Here is a 13571-nt window from a genome sequence, read left to right on the forward strand (position 1 = left end):
TAGAAGTTTAATTAAATATTTGATTTTGTTATTGACAAACTTTGTCATTATTTAATTCGGTGCACGCTTAAAGTCCAGGCCTGGCACACTAACGCAAATCCGCGTAAAGTACCCGTTAGGGAACGGCTATTTCCGGCACGCAGTAGTGTCGATAATCGTTGGAAAAGTCGGAAAAATAATATAGTACTTTACAGTAGCTATGTGTCGATTCCACTCAACATGTCCGAACATGTAAGCTGAACAATAGTGTAGGGGGAGTGAGTAATCAAGGGTTGTGTGGCGCTCAAACAAAAGACAAATCGACGAGATTTGAAAATCGCGTAATTCCAGGTTCGTGTAAGTCGGGGTATTACTGTATACATATAATTTTATATATTAAAAATTGTATATATACAGGTAACCCTTGTATAATGCAGTAGTTAGGTTCCACAAAAGTGCCATATTATAAAAATCATATTATGCGAGGCTCACATTACATATAAAAAATAGGTTTATATTCCAAAACAATTTTTGTAAATATAAATTTTATCCAGCATGTAAGAAAAAAGTTTTACTCAATTCAGAAAGCTTCATTTACCAAAACATGAATTACTAAATAAAATTGAAGTTATTAAAATTTGTAAAATAAAGAATTGTACATAACAATCTCATTTCACACAAAAAATAAATTTTACTTCTCTTTACTACTATCTTCCAAAACATTTTGCCAATATTCTTTATTTCCCAATGGCTTCTTGAAATCTTTTGGACATTGCTACAACTTTCAACTTTGGATTCTTTTGCTGGTTTAGTTTTGAAAAAGTCAGTTACAAGAGTCTGTTGAGTCCTTTGTTACAATTGTTTTTTAAGTTTATTATAGGTGCTAAGAAATTTCCATTGGTCTTTGAATAAGATAAACAAATGATTTCATATGAACTCTTATGTGAAAATTGTAATGGATAAGTACTGCATTAAACAAGGGTTACCAGTACTTGCAATGCATCCCTTAAACTTTCAAGTTAGAAAGTTTAAGCTATGCACTGAAAATTCTTTCATGAGGAAGGCTGGAGCCAGCATTGATCACAATATTATACAACAGTCATGGGCAACAAGTCTGTTGCAAATGATACGGCCTGTTAAAACTGAAAAACATGTGGAATTTCTGTGAGAATATAAATTCCATATTTCCCACCATAAAATATTTAAAATAATGGTTTGAGTTAACTTTGCTGTATGAGATAATATGTGGTTTCTGTTTCTAATTGTGACATAGTAAAATGAACATATGCAGATACTGAATGAAAAGCTCAAGGAAATGGTATATACTCTTTGATTGTATCTATGTTATTAATTCTTTTTACCACTATGTCCTTACTGTTTTATGTTTTTCTGTCTATATTATCTACTTGGACTTTGTTTATTAATAGAACTTATTATACTGGTATAGTTTCTCATTAGCAAAGAGAGGAGATCTTAGTCAAAAGTCAAAACAAATTATCTTTATTTTCCCAGGTGAATATAAAGATAATTTATATATTAATAAATAAGCATTTTACATATGTTGTTTGTTCAAAAAAGACATGGCAAAAGGAGTCCTACTTAAGAACTAGAAGCTCTACCTGAAACCCCCATACAAGCTCTTGATGGCAGTTGTTTTCTGTTCTATCATAAGAACCTGATGATGATCTTTAAATAAGATCAAAAATGTTAGTTCAATTATTAAATTTGTTTTTTGTTACTGGATTAAGGTGTCTTTTAGGTTAATTACAATCTCTATATTTTGTTTTATCTGTGTTGATTGTTATAGTTAGACTGAAGAACTCATAACATAACACTCATGAAGGTATTTTTGCCAAAATAAGATTTGTTACAAGTTTAGAGATTGTTATAAATTGTGTATTACATATAATAATGTGCCTAACTGAGAATCAGAGAGCATTTCAGTCAGTGATTCTGTGGCAGCCAAGTTTGATAATTTGATAGAAACCAGTTTGTTTAGCAATGATAGCAGTAACTGTTCACAATGATGATTGTAACAAAAAGATTAAATATCAATTCATTCATTACTAGTTCCTATTCTTTTTTGATAATTTTTCTAAAAATTAATATTAATTATTATTAGAAACAGATCACAATACCAGTCAAGTCCTTTATAATAGTTTTTCCCATTAAAAAACTGAACCTCTTCAAATGTTTCTGGACTTGGATAATTGCTAACAATAGCAGGATGCATGGATAAGAAAGTATAGAGTGCAGTTGTACCTGTAAAAAAAAATAAAGATAACATTTAATCTCAAAATTGTAAATATTTTAACACTAATGGAGAGATCAATAAAACTAATTTTTCATTAATAAAACTAAATGCATGTAAAAATTTAAGTAAATTCAAGAAATTATAATTTCTGAAGATATATAGTTTTCTAAATATTGTCTGTAACAAGAAAATTGGTTTTAGTGAAATAATTCACTTGATAGATGCAGTCTATAATAGGATTTATTCATTCTCTAGTGGATTTCTCGATGTATTAATTAATTTTATTAGCAAATCCATTTACTGTTTCATCTATAAAGCAGCATACATTGTAATTTGGTTCATCTTGATGAAATACATTGATTCATCTTGATGAAAAATTCATTTATGATCATACTAATATTATGGAGAAAGATAATTCACTTAGTAACATGGCCAAATTCTAATAGCCACTTAGTATCTCAGTTAAACCAACTGAAGTGCAGATTATCTTAATCCAATATAAATGCCTTATTAGCTTAAATTTTGGCAAAAGAATGGAGAATTCTTACCCGTTTTCTGTGGACCGATCACAAGGAATTTAGGTAGTTGCTCACAACATTTGGTAGTCGACCAAATAGCCAAGTGACGTTTGTCATTACAGGGATTCTATAAAGTAGTGAAACAAAGAAAAATTATATTTTAATTGACCTGAAAAATTAATTAAAAGGGGTCAATTTACCATCCAAATTGGATCAGATTCTTCTGGATACATTTGGAAATATTTTTCTGCTAATTGAAGAGGAGGGATTGTAGAAAGTTGTAAGTTTGTCCAACATTGTACAAACTTTATTACTGATTCGAATGTATATAATGCTAAGCGGTCATTTCCATAATTAGATAAATGGGTCATGAAAACATTAATCTGAAAATAAATAAGTAAAAATTAATTAAATTAATATCTTTCCCATAATCTAATTTTTATGCTTAACAAGTTGTTTTATGCTGATTAGATCATGGATCATCCTGTTTTAAGCTAAGATATTAGTGAATTTGCAGTTTTAAATGAGATAACTGTTGTTCAGAAAGCATAATTTGTGATAATGTGCTTAAATAAAATAAATAAATTTTATACTGAAAATATAAAATTCATTTATATGTAAGTTTCTGTTAAGTTCTACAAGTAATTTGTATCTTACTGAATCTTTGCATACAAAATTTTAACATGCTTCTGAAACAATAGATCTCAATTGTCATAAAAGGGCCATCCATTAATTATGTATACAGTTTCCAAACCACTTTCCCTCCCTGTTGTTTACAATGATGTACTTTTGGCAAACCCCATCTCCCTTTAATTTTGTACATAATACTTATAGTTCATAGACATGACCTTACATTGAAGTAATGACTTTAAAAAGTTCTACAAATATTTTCTGACTGACATAGTAATCATGTGATATGCAGTCTTATAAGAACAAATTCTTATATCACTAATACCATTAAAAAGTCTTGTCATCATTTTTCGTCATTGAGTACAATGATATACTTTTTTCAAGCATTTACTTTAAACTGTACAAGTAATTAATGGACAGTGCCAAAAGAAAGGATGAACATCTCTTTGCTAAAAACTAAATCATTAACTTCAAGAGATTAGAAAATTCACTCAAAATTAACTATTCTGTTTCATAATTTTGTAGTGAACAGTGTGATTCATTCACATAAAATTTAATGATTAAATTTCAATAAATCCCAAAATAAACTTAGAAAATCAAAACAATTAAAAGTCAAACTTCTGTAATTTTACTTAAGTAATAGACTGTAATATAAAAATTATATATATTTTTCAAACTTATTATCACATATTTGTCACAGATAAACAACATAGTGGAATATAAATAAATTTCAAGATATTTTTCTTTTTTTATATAAAATTATGAACAAAAAACAGAAACATTTAAAAAAGTTCTATACTTTGAAAGTGAAAGCAATAATGTATAGAGTATATATAGTAAATCACTGAAAGTTTTATAAAATGAAAAAAATATATTTTAATTTACAAAAATATGTATAGCATTTTGATTTTATATAATATATTAATATATTTATATTTTTCTATATCATTTTTCAGGAAGAATCTTTATGCCTCCATTAATCAAAAGTTTATGTATACTTCTTTTTAGATCTATCTACAAAAAAAAAATATGCACAAATCTATGTCCGATGCTCCTCTTAATAATGATATCCAAACATATCATTGTCAGTATTTTGGCCATTGTCATCAGCCCCAAATATTAATAATTGTATAATATCATTTTAATAAAATAAGAAATTTTATATGGTATATTTTGAATTTTAACTCTTTCTATGGTGGGCACTAATATTTTTTCCCCATGCCAATCATGAGTTCTGACATCCTCCCACTTCTTAAAAAGATCTTTAATAGCAGATATTGGCATAAATCCGTTTTTTTCAGAAGAAAACATAAAAGAATTGTTTCTATCAGAAATATAAAATTACATGGGAGAGTTTCAAAGTTTGGGGGAATACTATCTAATCAGTATATACTGGGTTGAATGTCAATGTCAACGTCTCCTGCGCACTGAAAAGTTTCGAATTGTTGCCTGAAGACAAAGGAAGACCAAGACCAATTGGTATTCGTTATTTTACGTCGCTTCTTCTTGTGTTTGTTCAGTGAAGTGTTTGTTATCCGAACATGTGTTCGTTGTCTGATCATAAAAATCTTTCGCAAAAGTGTTCATTATCCGATTTGTTCATTAACCTATCTGTTCGTTAACTGATCACCCACTGTATTTTGATAAATGTATATGATTTTTGTCATTGTTTATAGCATATTGTTTTCTATTTTAACTCAAATAAATAAAATATTTTAAACTCTTCGGATATTTTGACATATATTTCACTTATTCCAATCTAAAGTATAATAAAAATGTTATTAAATTCTGTAACATTTTTGAAATTAAAAAAAGTTTCATTTTCATTAATTAATTTTTAAATAATTTTATATTTTCATATAAAAAAGTTTATTAACAATTTATCAACATAAAACTGCAATAAATTAAAATAAAGCTATCAAAAACTTGAACACAACTTTGTTTACTTTTCTTTTGAAGTAATAAAAATAGAATTAAAACAAGAATTTATTAATTTTGTCTTAATAGAATTAAAACAAAATTAATAAATAAGAAATTCTTAATTATCATCGTAATTGGAAATTATAGTAATTATTAATTTAATACAGGTTTTTTTTTCTTTGATAAAACAAACGTTGACATGCACTTAAAGCTTGGCATCAGATGATAAACTGTAAGATAATTTGTTTCGGATAGTAAGTAAAGAAAAATCAATTACATTACTTCATGAAAGATTAATGAAAAGATAAGGATACCTCTATAAAATATCCATTTAATGTTTCCAGCAATGTAATTTATGTTACACATGAACAGCAATTACATTACTCATATCTCTTGATGACATATACTAGGACAACACATTTTATTTTAAACAAAATTCCGTTACACATTATAAATCTGTAATTTTTACAAATTGCTCATCAATGTCAAAAAAATAAAAAATAAAACTACTTACTGGGTTATAAACAAACAACAAAAACAACTCTCCTCCATGAATGCTGTTCTCCAGTTTTTGTGGACCTCCTGGATATTTGTCTAGAAATATCGTGTGAGTATATAATCCACAAGTCTGTCTAGGCAAAACCTGTTTAAAAAAATCAGTTTTCTGTAGTTTAGATCCAAGCTTTATGAAATGGAAAAAACTGAGGATTGAGTAAAGAATTTTAAAACTTTTTTAGTGTTAAATAAGTAATTTATAAATGTTTTTAGAAACTGAAACTTACCATTATGTTTCTATGAATGAATCCACGACGAAGTCTAGCTGGTCGGAGATGAGGATACTCTTCTGTGCTTGTTACCCGAATGTTCCAAATTCTTTTCCAAGCATCATAAAGATATTCATGAACTGGATAAACACCAGAATGATGAGGAGCTATAGAGTAACCAGAATCTATGGGTATGTTGTGTTTCTGTAATCATTTAAAACAAAAATTATATACGAATCTAAAAACTTTTAACATAAGTATAGTTATAAAAATTTTTATATTGAAATCTTTCACATAATAAACTCATATAATTAAACATTCATAATTTAATATTACTGGATGTAAATGACCTCTTTATCATCTTAAAATCTTGACTCTATTATTATAGAACCCAAAGATTGGTTTATACATGATGATTTATTATTCAATCTGAAGGAAATGATACCAACAAGACTGATTAATGACTAATAGTTCCCACTTAAAGTGAACATTTGTTCCATTTAGTATATAAATGACTTCAATCATGCAAACTTCTCATTTTTGAAAGAATTTAATGAAATGTTATGACTTAAATTTTAAAATATATTCTATGTTTTATGTTAATTATTTACACTAATATCATAGTTAAATTTATTATGTTATTGTTTGCTTTGTTAAGTTAATAATTATAACAGAAACTTCATACTTTTATGAAATTGTAGATATAAACTTTGTCCAGTGATAATTGCAATGGTAATTTTTTTTATTCTATAATATGAATTTACATTCATGCTACTTATATTCTTATTGGCATAATTTTAATTGTTTTGATGCTACAATTTTTATTTTTTCTGCTGTGATTTTCATTACTTTAATGCTGTAATTTATATTATTTTTATTGTTCTAATACCACTGATTTTATTACTTTGAAACTACAAATTTTATTGCTTAAACACTGAAATTTATTGCAAAAAATTGTAGCTTTTTAATTTTTATTGTTATAATTTTATAATTTTCATTTCTTAATGCTTCAATTTTATTCTTTTAATGCTGCAATATTAATTGTTTTAATGCAGTGAACTATTACTTATGAATAGGATATGAGCTACTCTAGATAAAAATTAGCAAAATATTATTATTCTGAATCATTATTTCATAACCTTTTTAGTCTGCAATCTCATTTTAATATTCTAAAAGATCATGACATTTCCTAGAATGTAATTTGCAATTCTATGAAATTTATAAGCTATTGGTTAAGAAATAATGCTGTAAAAATCATCATTAAAATTCCAAAAATTCTTAATTTAAAATAAGAAATAGTGTTTTAATTACTAATCAAATTTAAAATAAGTTTTTTCTAAAATTTACATATTTTTCCATCATTTTGTATTATTAGCTAGATAACAGAAATATAACTATGATATTTATTTTATATTTGTGAATAACATTAATATAAAATTTATAATAACTGATTTAATTTTAAGTCCTAATTTGTTTGAGATAAAAAAAAGGAAAAAATTCATCATCGTTGTTGACCTTTTCTAATTAAGAAAATAAGTACTGATGATAAAACAGATAACTTCTACCACATGTTTCAAGTAAACAATTATTAAATCCCTAATGAATCATGTACAAAATTTAATTATTATAATCACTATAATTCATGTAATTTCTACTAAATTGATCATTTTTCTAGTAGATTTTAAAATTAAAATAAGTATATTTATATTTATAGTTAGAAAATAGGGAATTATAGAGAGACAAACTTTATCCAAAATGTGTTTATAAAACTAAAAAAATTTAAATTAGTTTGAGTATAATAATAAGGTTTTATTAATACAGTTCTTTCACATGTGTTGAAATTAGAGGAAAATATAAGATTAAATTGCCGATATACAATATGTCTAGTATGTTAAACAATGATGTTATCTTTAGTAAACTGTTGTCAGACTGCAATGATCTCAGAAATACAATTATAAAGACATGATAAATTCTCTACTGTGACACTTTTTTCGTTTTTTTTTGTCTCATATTCTTTCTGCTCTTTCAAGTTCTGTAATCTCATGAAAAAGGGTGGAGCCAGTTCCATATGTGAATCAAACTTATGCACTTTTGGTGACATTCCATCAATATTCCACTCTGCCACCCTTCGACAATCACTTAACTATATCAGAATTCTTACATTAACTTCATATTTAAAAAATGATCAATGTTCTTCAACACTTTATTCATTACTTTATTTACAATTACTGGTGCTAAATTTAAGTACATCTTTCATTTATTCGAAAGGAATTATTTAGTTCAATTTTTCATAAAATTATTAAAAATTTATAATAAAATTGGTATTCATTATTATTAAACTATTCCTAAGCTTTTTATATCATTAGATATTTTTATAAGTTTTGAAATTAAAAATTTGAATAAAAGATGATAGATAGGAAGCTATTTATCTGTTGTTGCTTATAGAAAAAATTAACTTAATCAACAGGCTTTCTATTGATTGTTGTATTTAAATTTGAATAATAAATGAATGAAAATAAAATTTTAAGCATTGCTCAAATGATTCTACATCAACTTCCTGATAAGGATTGAGGCAGGTGCAGCAATGTTAAAGATATAAAATGGAAAATTTCTGAGGACACAAAATGGCCTTCATATTCTATAAATTTCATGGCATTTAATCACAGAAAATATTCTTATAAATAAAGTAACATTTCAATAAATATGTTAAGAAATAAATAGTGTTTTTATCATTATTATGGAGGTTACATAATATTAGCTTGCTCCAGATATCTGAAACATAATACACTGATGTAAGGATCTATATATATATTTTCCTCTTAAAATTCAAGAGGAAAATATCAATTTTTCAAGTTTTATAATAATTTTCTGTAAAGATTTGAAAATCTTTACAGAAAATTATTATAAAATTGAAAATACACGATGCAGTAAGTAATTTGACATATTGATTTTGAAGTGTCTTCTATATATTTAACAGCTAAAATTAAAAAATATAATTACTTTATAATAGAATTGAAGGTTAATTACAAAGGACAAGATTTCAACTAGCTTAAAAGATTAAAATACTTCAACTAATAGCTGAGATAATGAAATGTGGCAATTAAATGAAGATATTTTGCTAATTTTTTTTTCCCCACAAATTTTATCTATTCACTGAATTTTTCTACTTTATGAATAAATTTAAAGTGTCATATCTACTAGAAAAATATTCTGCATCTTGCTGCATCAGCATTTCTCAGACATATACAATGCAAAAAGCTGGAAATAGTTTTTTTTTTTTAGTTTTTAGCATAAAAATGTTTCCATTAAATAAATTTAATTTTATTTATGCATTTAAATACTTCACTAAAATAAAAAATTAGGTAAATTTAAGAATAATCTTCATAAACTTATATTAAAAGTACACAATTAATAATTAGTTTATTCAGAGAAAAAGGAGGAAATTGTGCATTTAATAATACATTTCAAATTAATATTTTAATTAAACTTTAATGTAAAAAGGTACAATTAATAAGTTTTCTCGTAGATTAAAATTAATGAAATTCAAATTAATTCAGCACATCATTACCAGTATTGCATATTAAAATGTCAACAATAATTAAAGGTGAATTAATTAATTCAAAAATAATGTCTGTGCATATAAGATTTCAAAATTTTAAATGGGATAAATAAACGAAAGAAGGGAAGAATGTGTTTGCTAGGAAGATTGAAGATAGTGAAAATAACTTTTATTCTGCATGAAAATTAGAGTTAAGTTTTCATAATTGTTACGATATTCATAGTGCATACATAATACATTTACTTTCGTGGCTTTTGCCTTAACTTATCATTATGAAATCACCAGAAAATATCCCAGGAAATGAGTGTAGGGTGTGGTTGAACAACCAGGTTAGTTTTTTTCTTTTTTTTCCCTCTTTTTTATTCTCCTATTTTCTATTCTCACCTTAGCAAACTCACGATTTAATCTCATTTCTATCTCCAAGGCTGTTAGGTTATCGAAAAGATGAGGTTGACTATGACTCCACATATGACCAAACCACCAAAAATCCTGTGCAAGAGCTATCATCAAAAAACACACATTATAATCATGCATCAGAAAAATTAATTTTGGTATAATAATTGATTATATTTTACCTATGAGAAGGTCGTCTCCTCGATTTTCTTCCGACGTTCCTTTGTGATAAAATTTCCCTGAGAATCCCAAATTGAAGCGGAAACCGGGTATGACCTTTCTCAAGCGTTTTTGAGCATCATGCAGAGCCTAAATACATGTAAAAAAATATTAAAATATGATTTAAGACTTTAATTAACTTATATACCTTCCCTCCCTTCAATAAATCACATCTTGCATGAATTATTAAACATGTAAACTCATACTAATAGTTGATAGTACACTCTACATCCCTCTAATTCTCATTTTAACGGTTAATAATGAAATTTGTGTATGTAAAAAGGGGGTTAGCAGACTAAGTTTACCTTCCAGGGATTTGACTTTTAATAAATTGGGAGGTAGGACATATTAATCCAAAGCACTCGGTGTTTAAATTTATCAACTCATTATGCTAATGGGAGAAGTGTTGTGGGTGCGTATCTATATCTCTATCAACATCAGTGTTGTATGGTATGGTTGGTATTTCGCAACTAATTGCTGCCAGCACGAAAGGATTGCAACGTTCTGAAGCCTTTCTAGTGTATAGATACATTAGTCACACATGGTTACACAGTAATGGCATGCACACAATATACCAGCTGGTAAAACCCACTCTGTATTTAACTAAAGGGGGTTAACGGTAGTTACACCCTACTGATTACACGATTACAAACTCTAACTCGTCAGCACACACTTGGACGCCTGCATCTCTTCCACAAACTGAGTTACGCATGGTTGAAGATTGATTCCATCTATTATCGAACAACGATGACTTTAATTACTTGAAATTTTGCTTCGAGTATACGTCTTCCTTTTAGGAAATGTCAATTCGATACCGTTAGAAAATGTCATCTCGCCTCGTTAAAAACGTATTTATACGTGTCAACTTTTAGTGTGGTTTCTTTGCTACTGTTCCGTCATGCGATTTGAAGACATAAAAAACATGTCAAAAACTCCCTATAAATTTGCAGTTCTGTAAATATGTATAAATTATCTGTTGTTTACTTAACTTCCGTGTTTAGACATTTATCAGTGAGGGGAGTAGGAGACGTGGAGGCTGATTTTTGTCGACTGATACCGATAATTCATACAAAGTACCAGTCAAGAAAGCTGTCCTCTGTAATCTCCCCATCCCTCATGTTCTTTTTTTTATACCTCTGCATTTCTCTTAATTCCGAAAAAAAATTATCTTTGATGCCCCCTCACACACCCCCAGTATCTTCGACTCTTGTTTGTGTATGTTTAGAGCATACACAAAGTTCTGTAAGAATGACGCAACGTTGAGCAATGTAGCGTAACTTTGCGTTATGAAGTGCCATTTAAAGTTGCAATAACTTTCCTTAGAAATGGTGCAAAAAATAAACTAATTAACATAAAATTATTAAAATCGATACATAAGAATATTCTGAGAAACACAACGCTTACAATAGGCTTAAACTTTTCGCATTGACACGAATACAGTGATGAATGAGATGCTGCAAGAGTTTCATAATTCCTAAATACCTATACATTAATTATAAATACAGTTGATTTTTTTAAATTTCTCTGTTGTTTCGTTTCAAAGTTATTCGAATTGTTTGATTATCTCGAAAATCTAATAAAACTAATTGATGTGTAAAGTGTCGTCACGTCACTTAGCTCATCCATTTAAGATTGGTTTTCTCATCATTTGGTTTCAGAATGAAGAAGGAAAACAAAAGCAGTTTTCCTAAAATACACTTATAATAAACCTTGGCCAGACCACTTTTTGCTGCCAACGTTACGAATGCAATTCTAATTTCAAATCATCCGCTAGCGTGTAACAATATCAGACCAAACCAATAGGTTTTTCCGTAGGGGGAAGGAGTAAAAGGAAAGTGAAAGGGGATTGTTTTCCCCCTTAACGTGATAACCGCTCTCTGTTTTTTTTTTTTTTTTGACCGGATCATTTCCCCTCTTTCTATAGCCGTTTGTAATTAGAAACAAAATGTCAACATCAGATTTCTCTGCAATGAACAGTTTTCCGGATATAAACTGTGACAGCAGACACTTCGGAAATTATCTTTATGAAATATATATATATAGCATCTTACATTTTTCAATATTAAATTCTTCACTGTTTCAGCTTTAAAATTTTAAAATTTATTTATAAATAAACGCGTTTTCATCACGTGTTTGAAATATTAAAGAGGCCAAAGAGAGTAAACGGCATTTTCATCAATTCAATTTCAACTGATGCCAAAATCGATCGACTGGTTCCAACTCAAAATATATTTATCATACATTATTCTGTACAGTTTTTGTTTAACGTTATACGATTTTGTACACTGAAATATTCTTTTGAAAGAAATTAAATTAATAATTTACTTTCTTGTAAAAAAAAAACTTTTTGCTTAAGATACACAATAATTTTACTCTGCAACAGTTTTACGAGTACTTTCATTCATAAAATATCCAGATATATCCATTATCAGTATCATTTTTTTTCGTTTGTAAACTGTTATTGTATACAAACGAACTTCTCTCGTTCATAAATTTTAAGTTTGTAAATATACGTTGCTCCTATTTTCTTCATTCATAACGCTACTCATTCCTGAGTAAATAGTATCATTTCATTCATAAATGCTTTCTATATGAATGAATGGGTGCTGTTTAATAACTGTTTCAGTACGAATAGACACTTTCACTCGTTAACTGCATTCACAAACTAACATAAAAGTACTACAAATTCAGTTCATTCATAAACTGATCTAGCAAGCTCGCATGTATCAATATTAATATATAGATTCTTAATTATTCCTAATAATATTACTTTCAAAAATATAAATAATTCCACCTTAACTAATAACTTTCATCATATAAACCTTTCATCTCTAATATAAATTTCAAATTTAATAATAAATAATTAAGAAAATAGTTTTAAAAAATACACACAATTTTTATAAGAAGGAAGAAAATAATAATATAATAATAATAATAAAATAAAAGAGTCATTTATAAAAGAAAAACATGGCAATGTTAACAAGATCATTAAAGATGATTTCCATCAAGTTGAGGTTAGAAGCAAATCTATTAGAAGCAAAGCATTAGGTCAAACAACTAAATCGATTTTGCAAATTGGTAATAATGAAAGTATAGGGGATGAGAAAGGAGAGAATTTATGCGTTCAAAAATCGATATTTTCTTTTCTTCTACTAAATTAAAAATCAGCAAAAGTATTAAAGTTGAAGGGTGAATGAATTTATAATAATAATAAAAAAAAAAGAATCCCTGTACATTTATATCAAACACATTTCTAATTAATTCCTTTAAGAAATATTTTTTTTTTTAAAATTATATCTGAGAAATAAAAAAATTTATTTTTCATTAATAAATAA

The 13571-nt window shown here is 27.2% G+C and overlaps 1 protein-coding gene across 1 annotated transcript in view; it reads right to left on the bottom strand.

The window, feature by feature from the left end:
- Window positions 1–13571, bottom strand: part of LOC111629841 (bifunctional heparan sulfate N-deacetylase/N-sulfotransferase 3-like) — a 38149-nt gene that overhangs the window by 6401 nt on the left and 18177 nt on the right. The window contains exons 5-11 of the mRNA XM_023373750.1: window positions 10200–10326; window positions 10009–10124; window positions 6084–6269; window positions 5816–5944; window positions 2952–3134; window positions 2782–2878; window positions 2118–2241 (exon numbers count right to left, since the gene is read on the bottom strand). Coding sequence (XP_023229518.1) covers window positions 2118–2241; window positions 2782–2878; window positions 2952–3134; window positions 5816–5944; window positions 6084–6269; window positions 10009–10124; window positions 10200–10326 — 962 coding nt within the window. The remainder of the gene's footprint in view (window positions 1–2117; window positions 2242–2781; window positions 2879–2951; window positions 3135–5815; window positions 5945–6083; window positions 6270–10008; window positions 10125–10199; window positions 10327–13571) is intronic.

Source organism: Centruroides sculpturatus, unplaced genomic scaffold (assembly GCF_000671375.1).
Source record: "Centruroides sculpturatus isolate CEXI.00-Female unplaced genomic scaffold, Cexi_2.0 scaffold588, whole genome shotgun sequence".
NCBI classification, from domain to species: Eukaryota; Metazoa; Arthropoda; class Arachnida; order Scorpiones; family Buthidae; genus Centruroides; species Centruroides sculpturatus.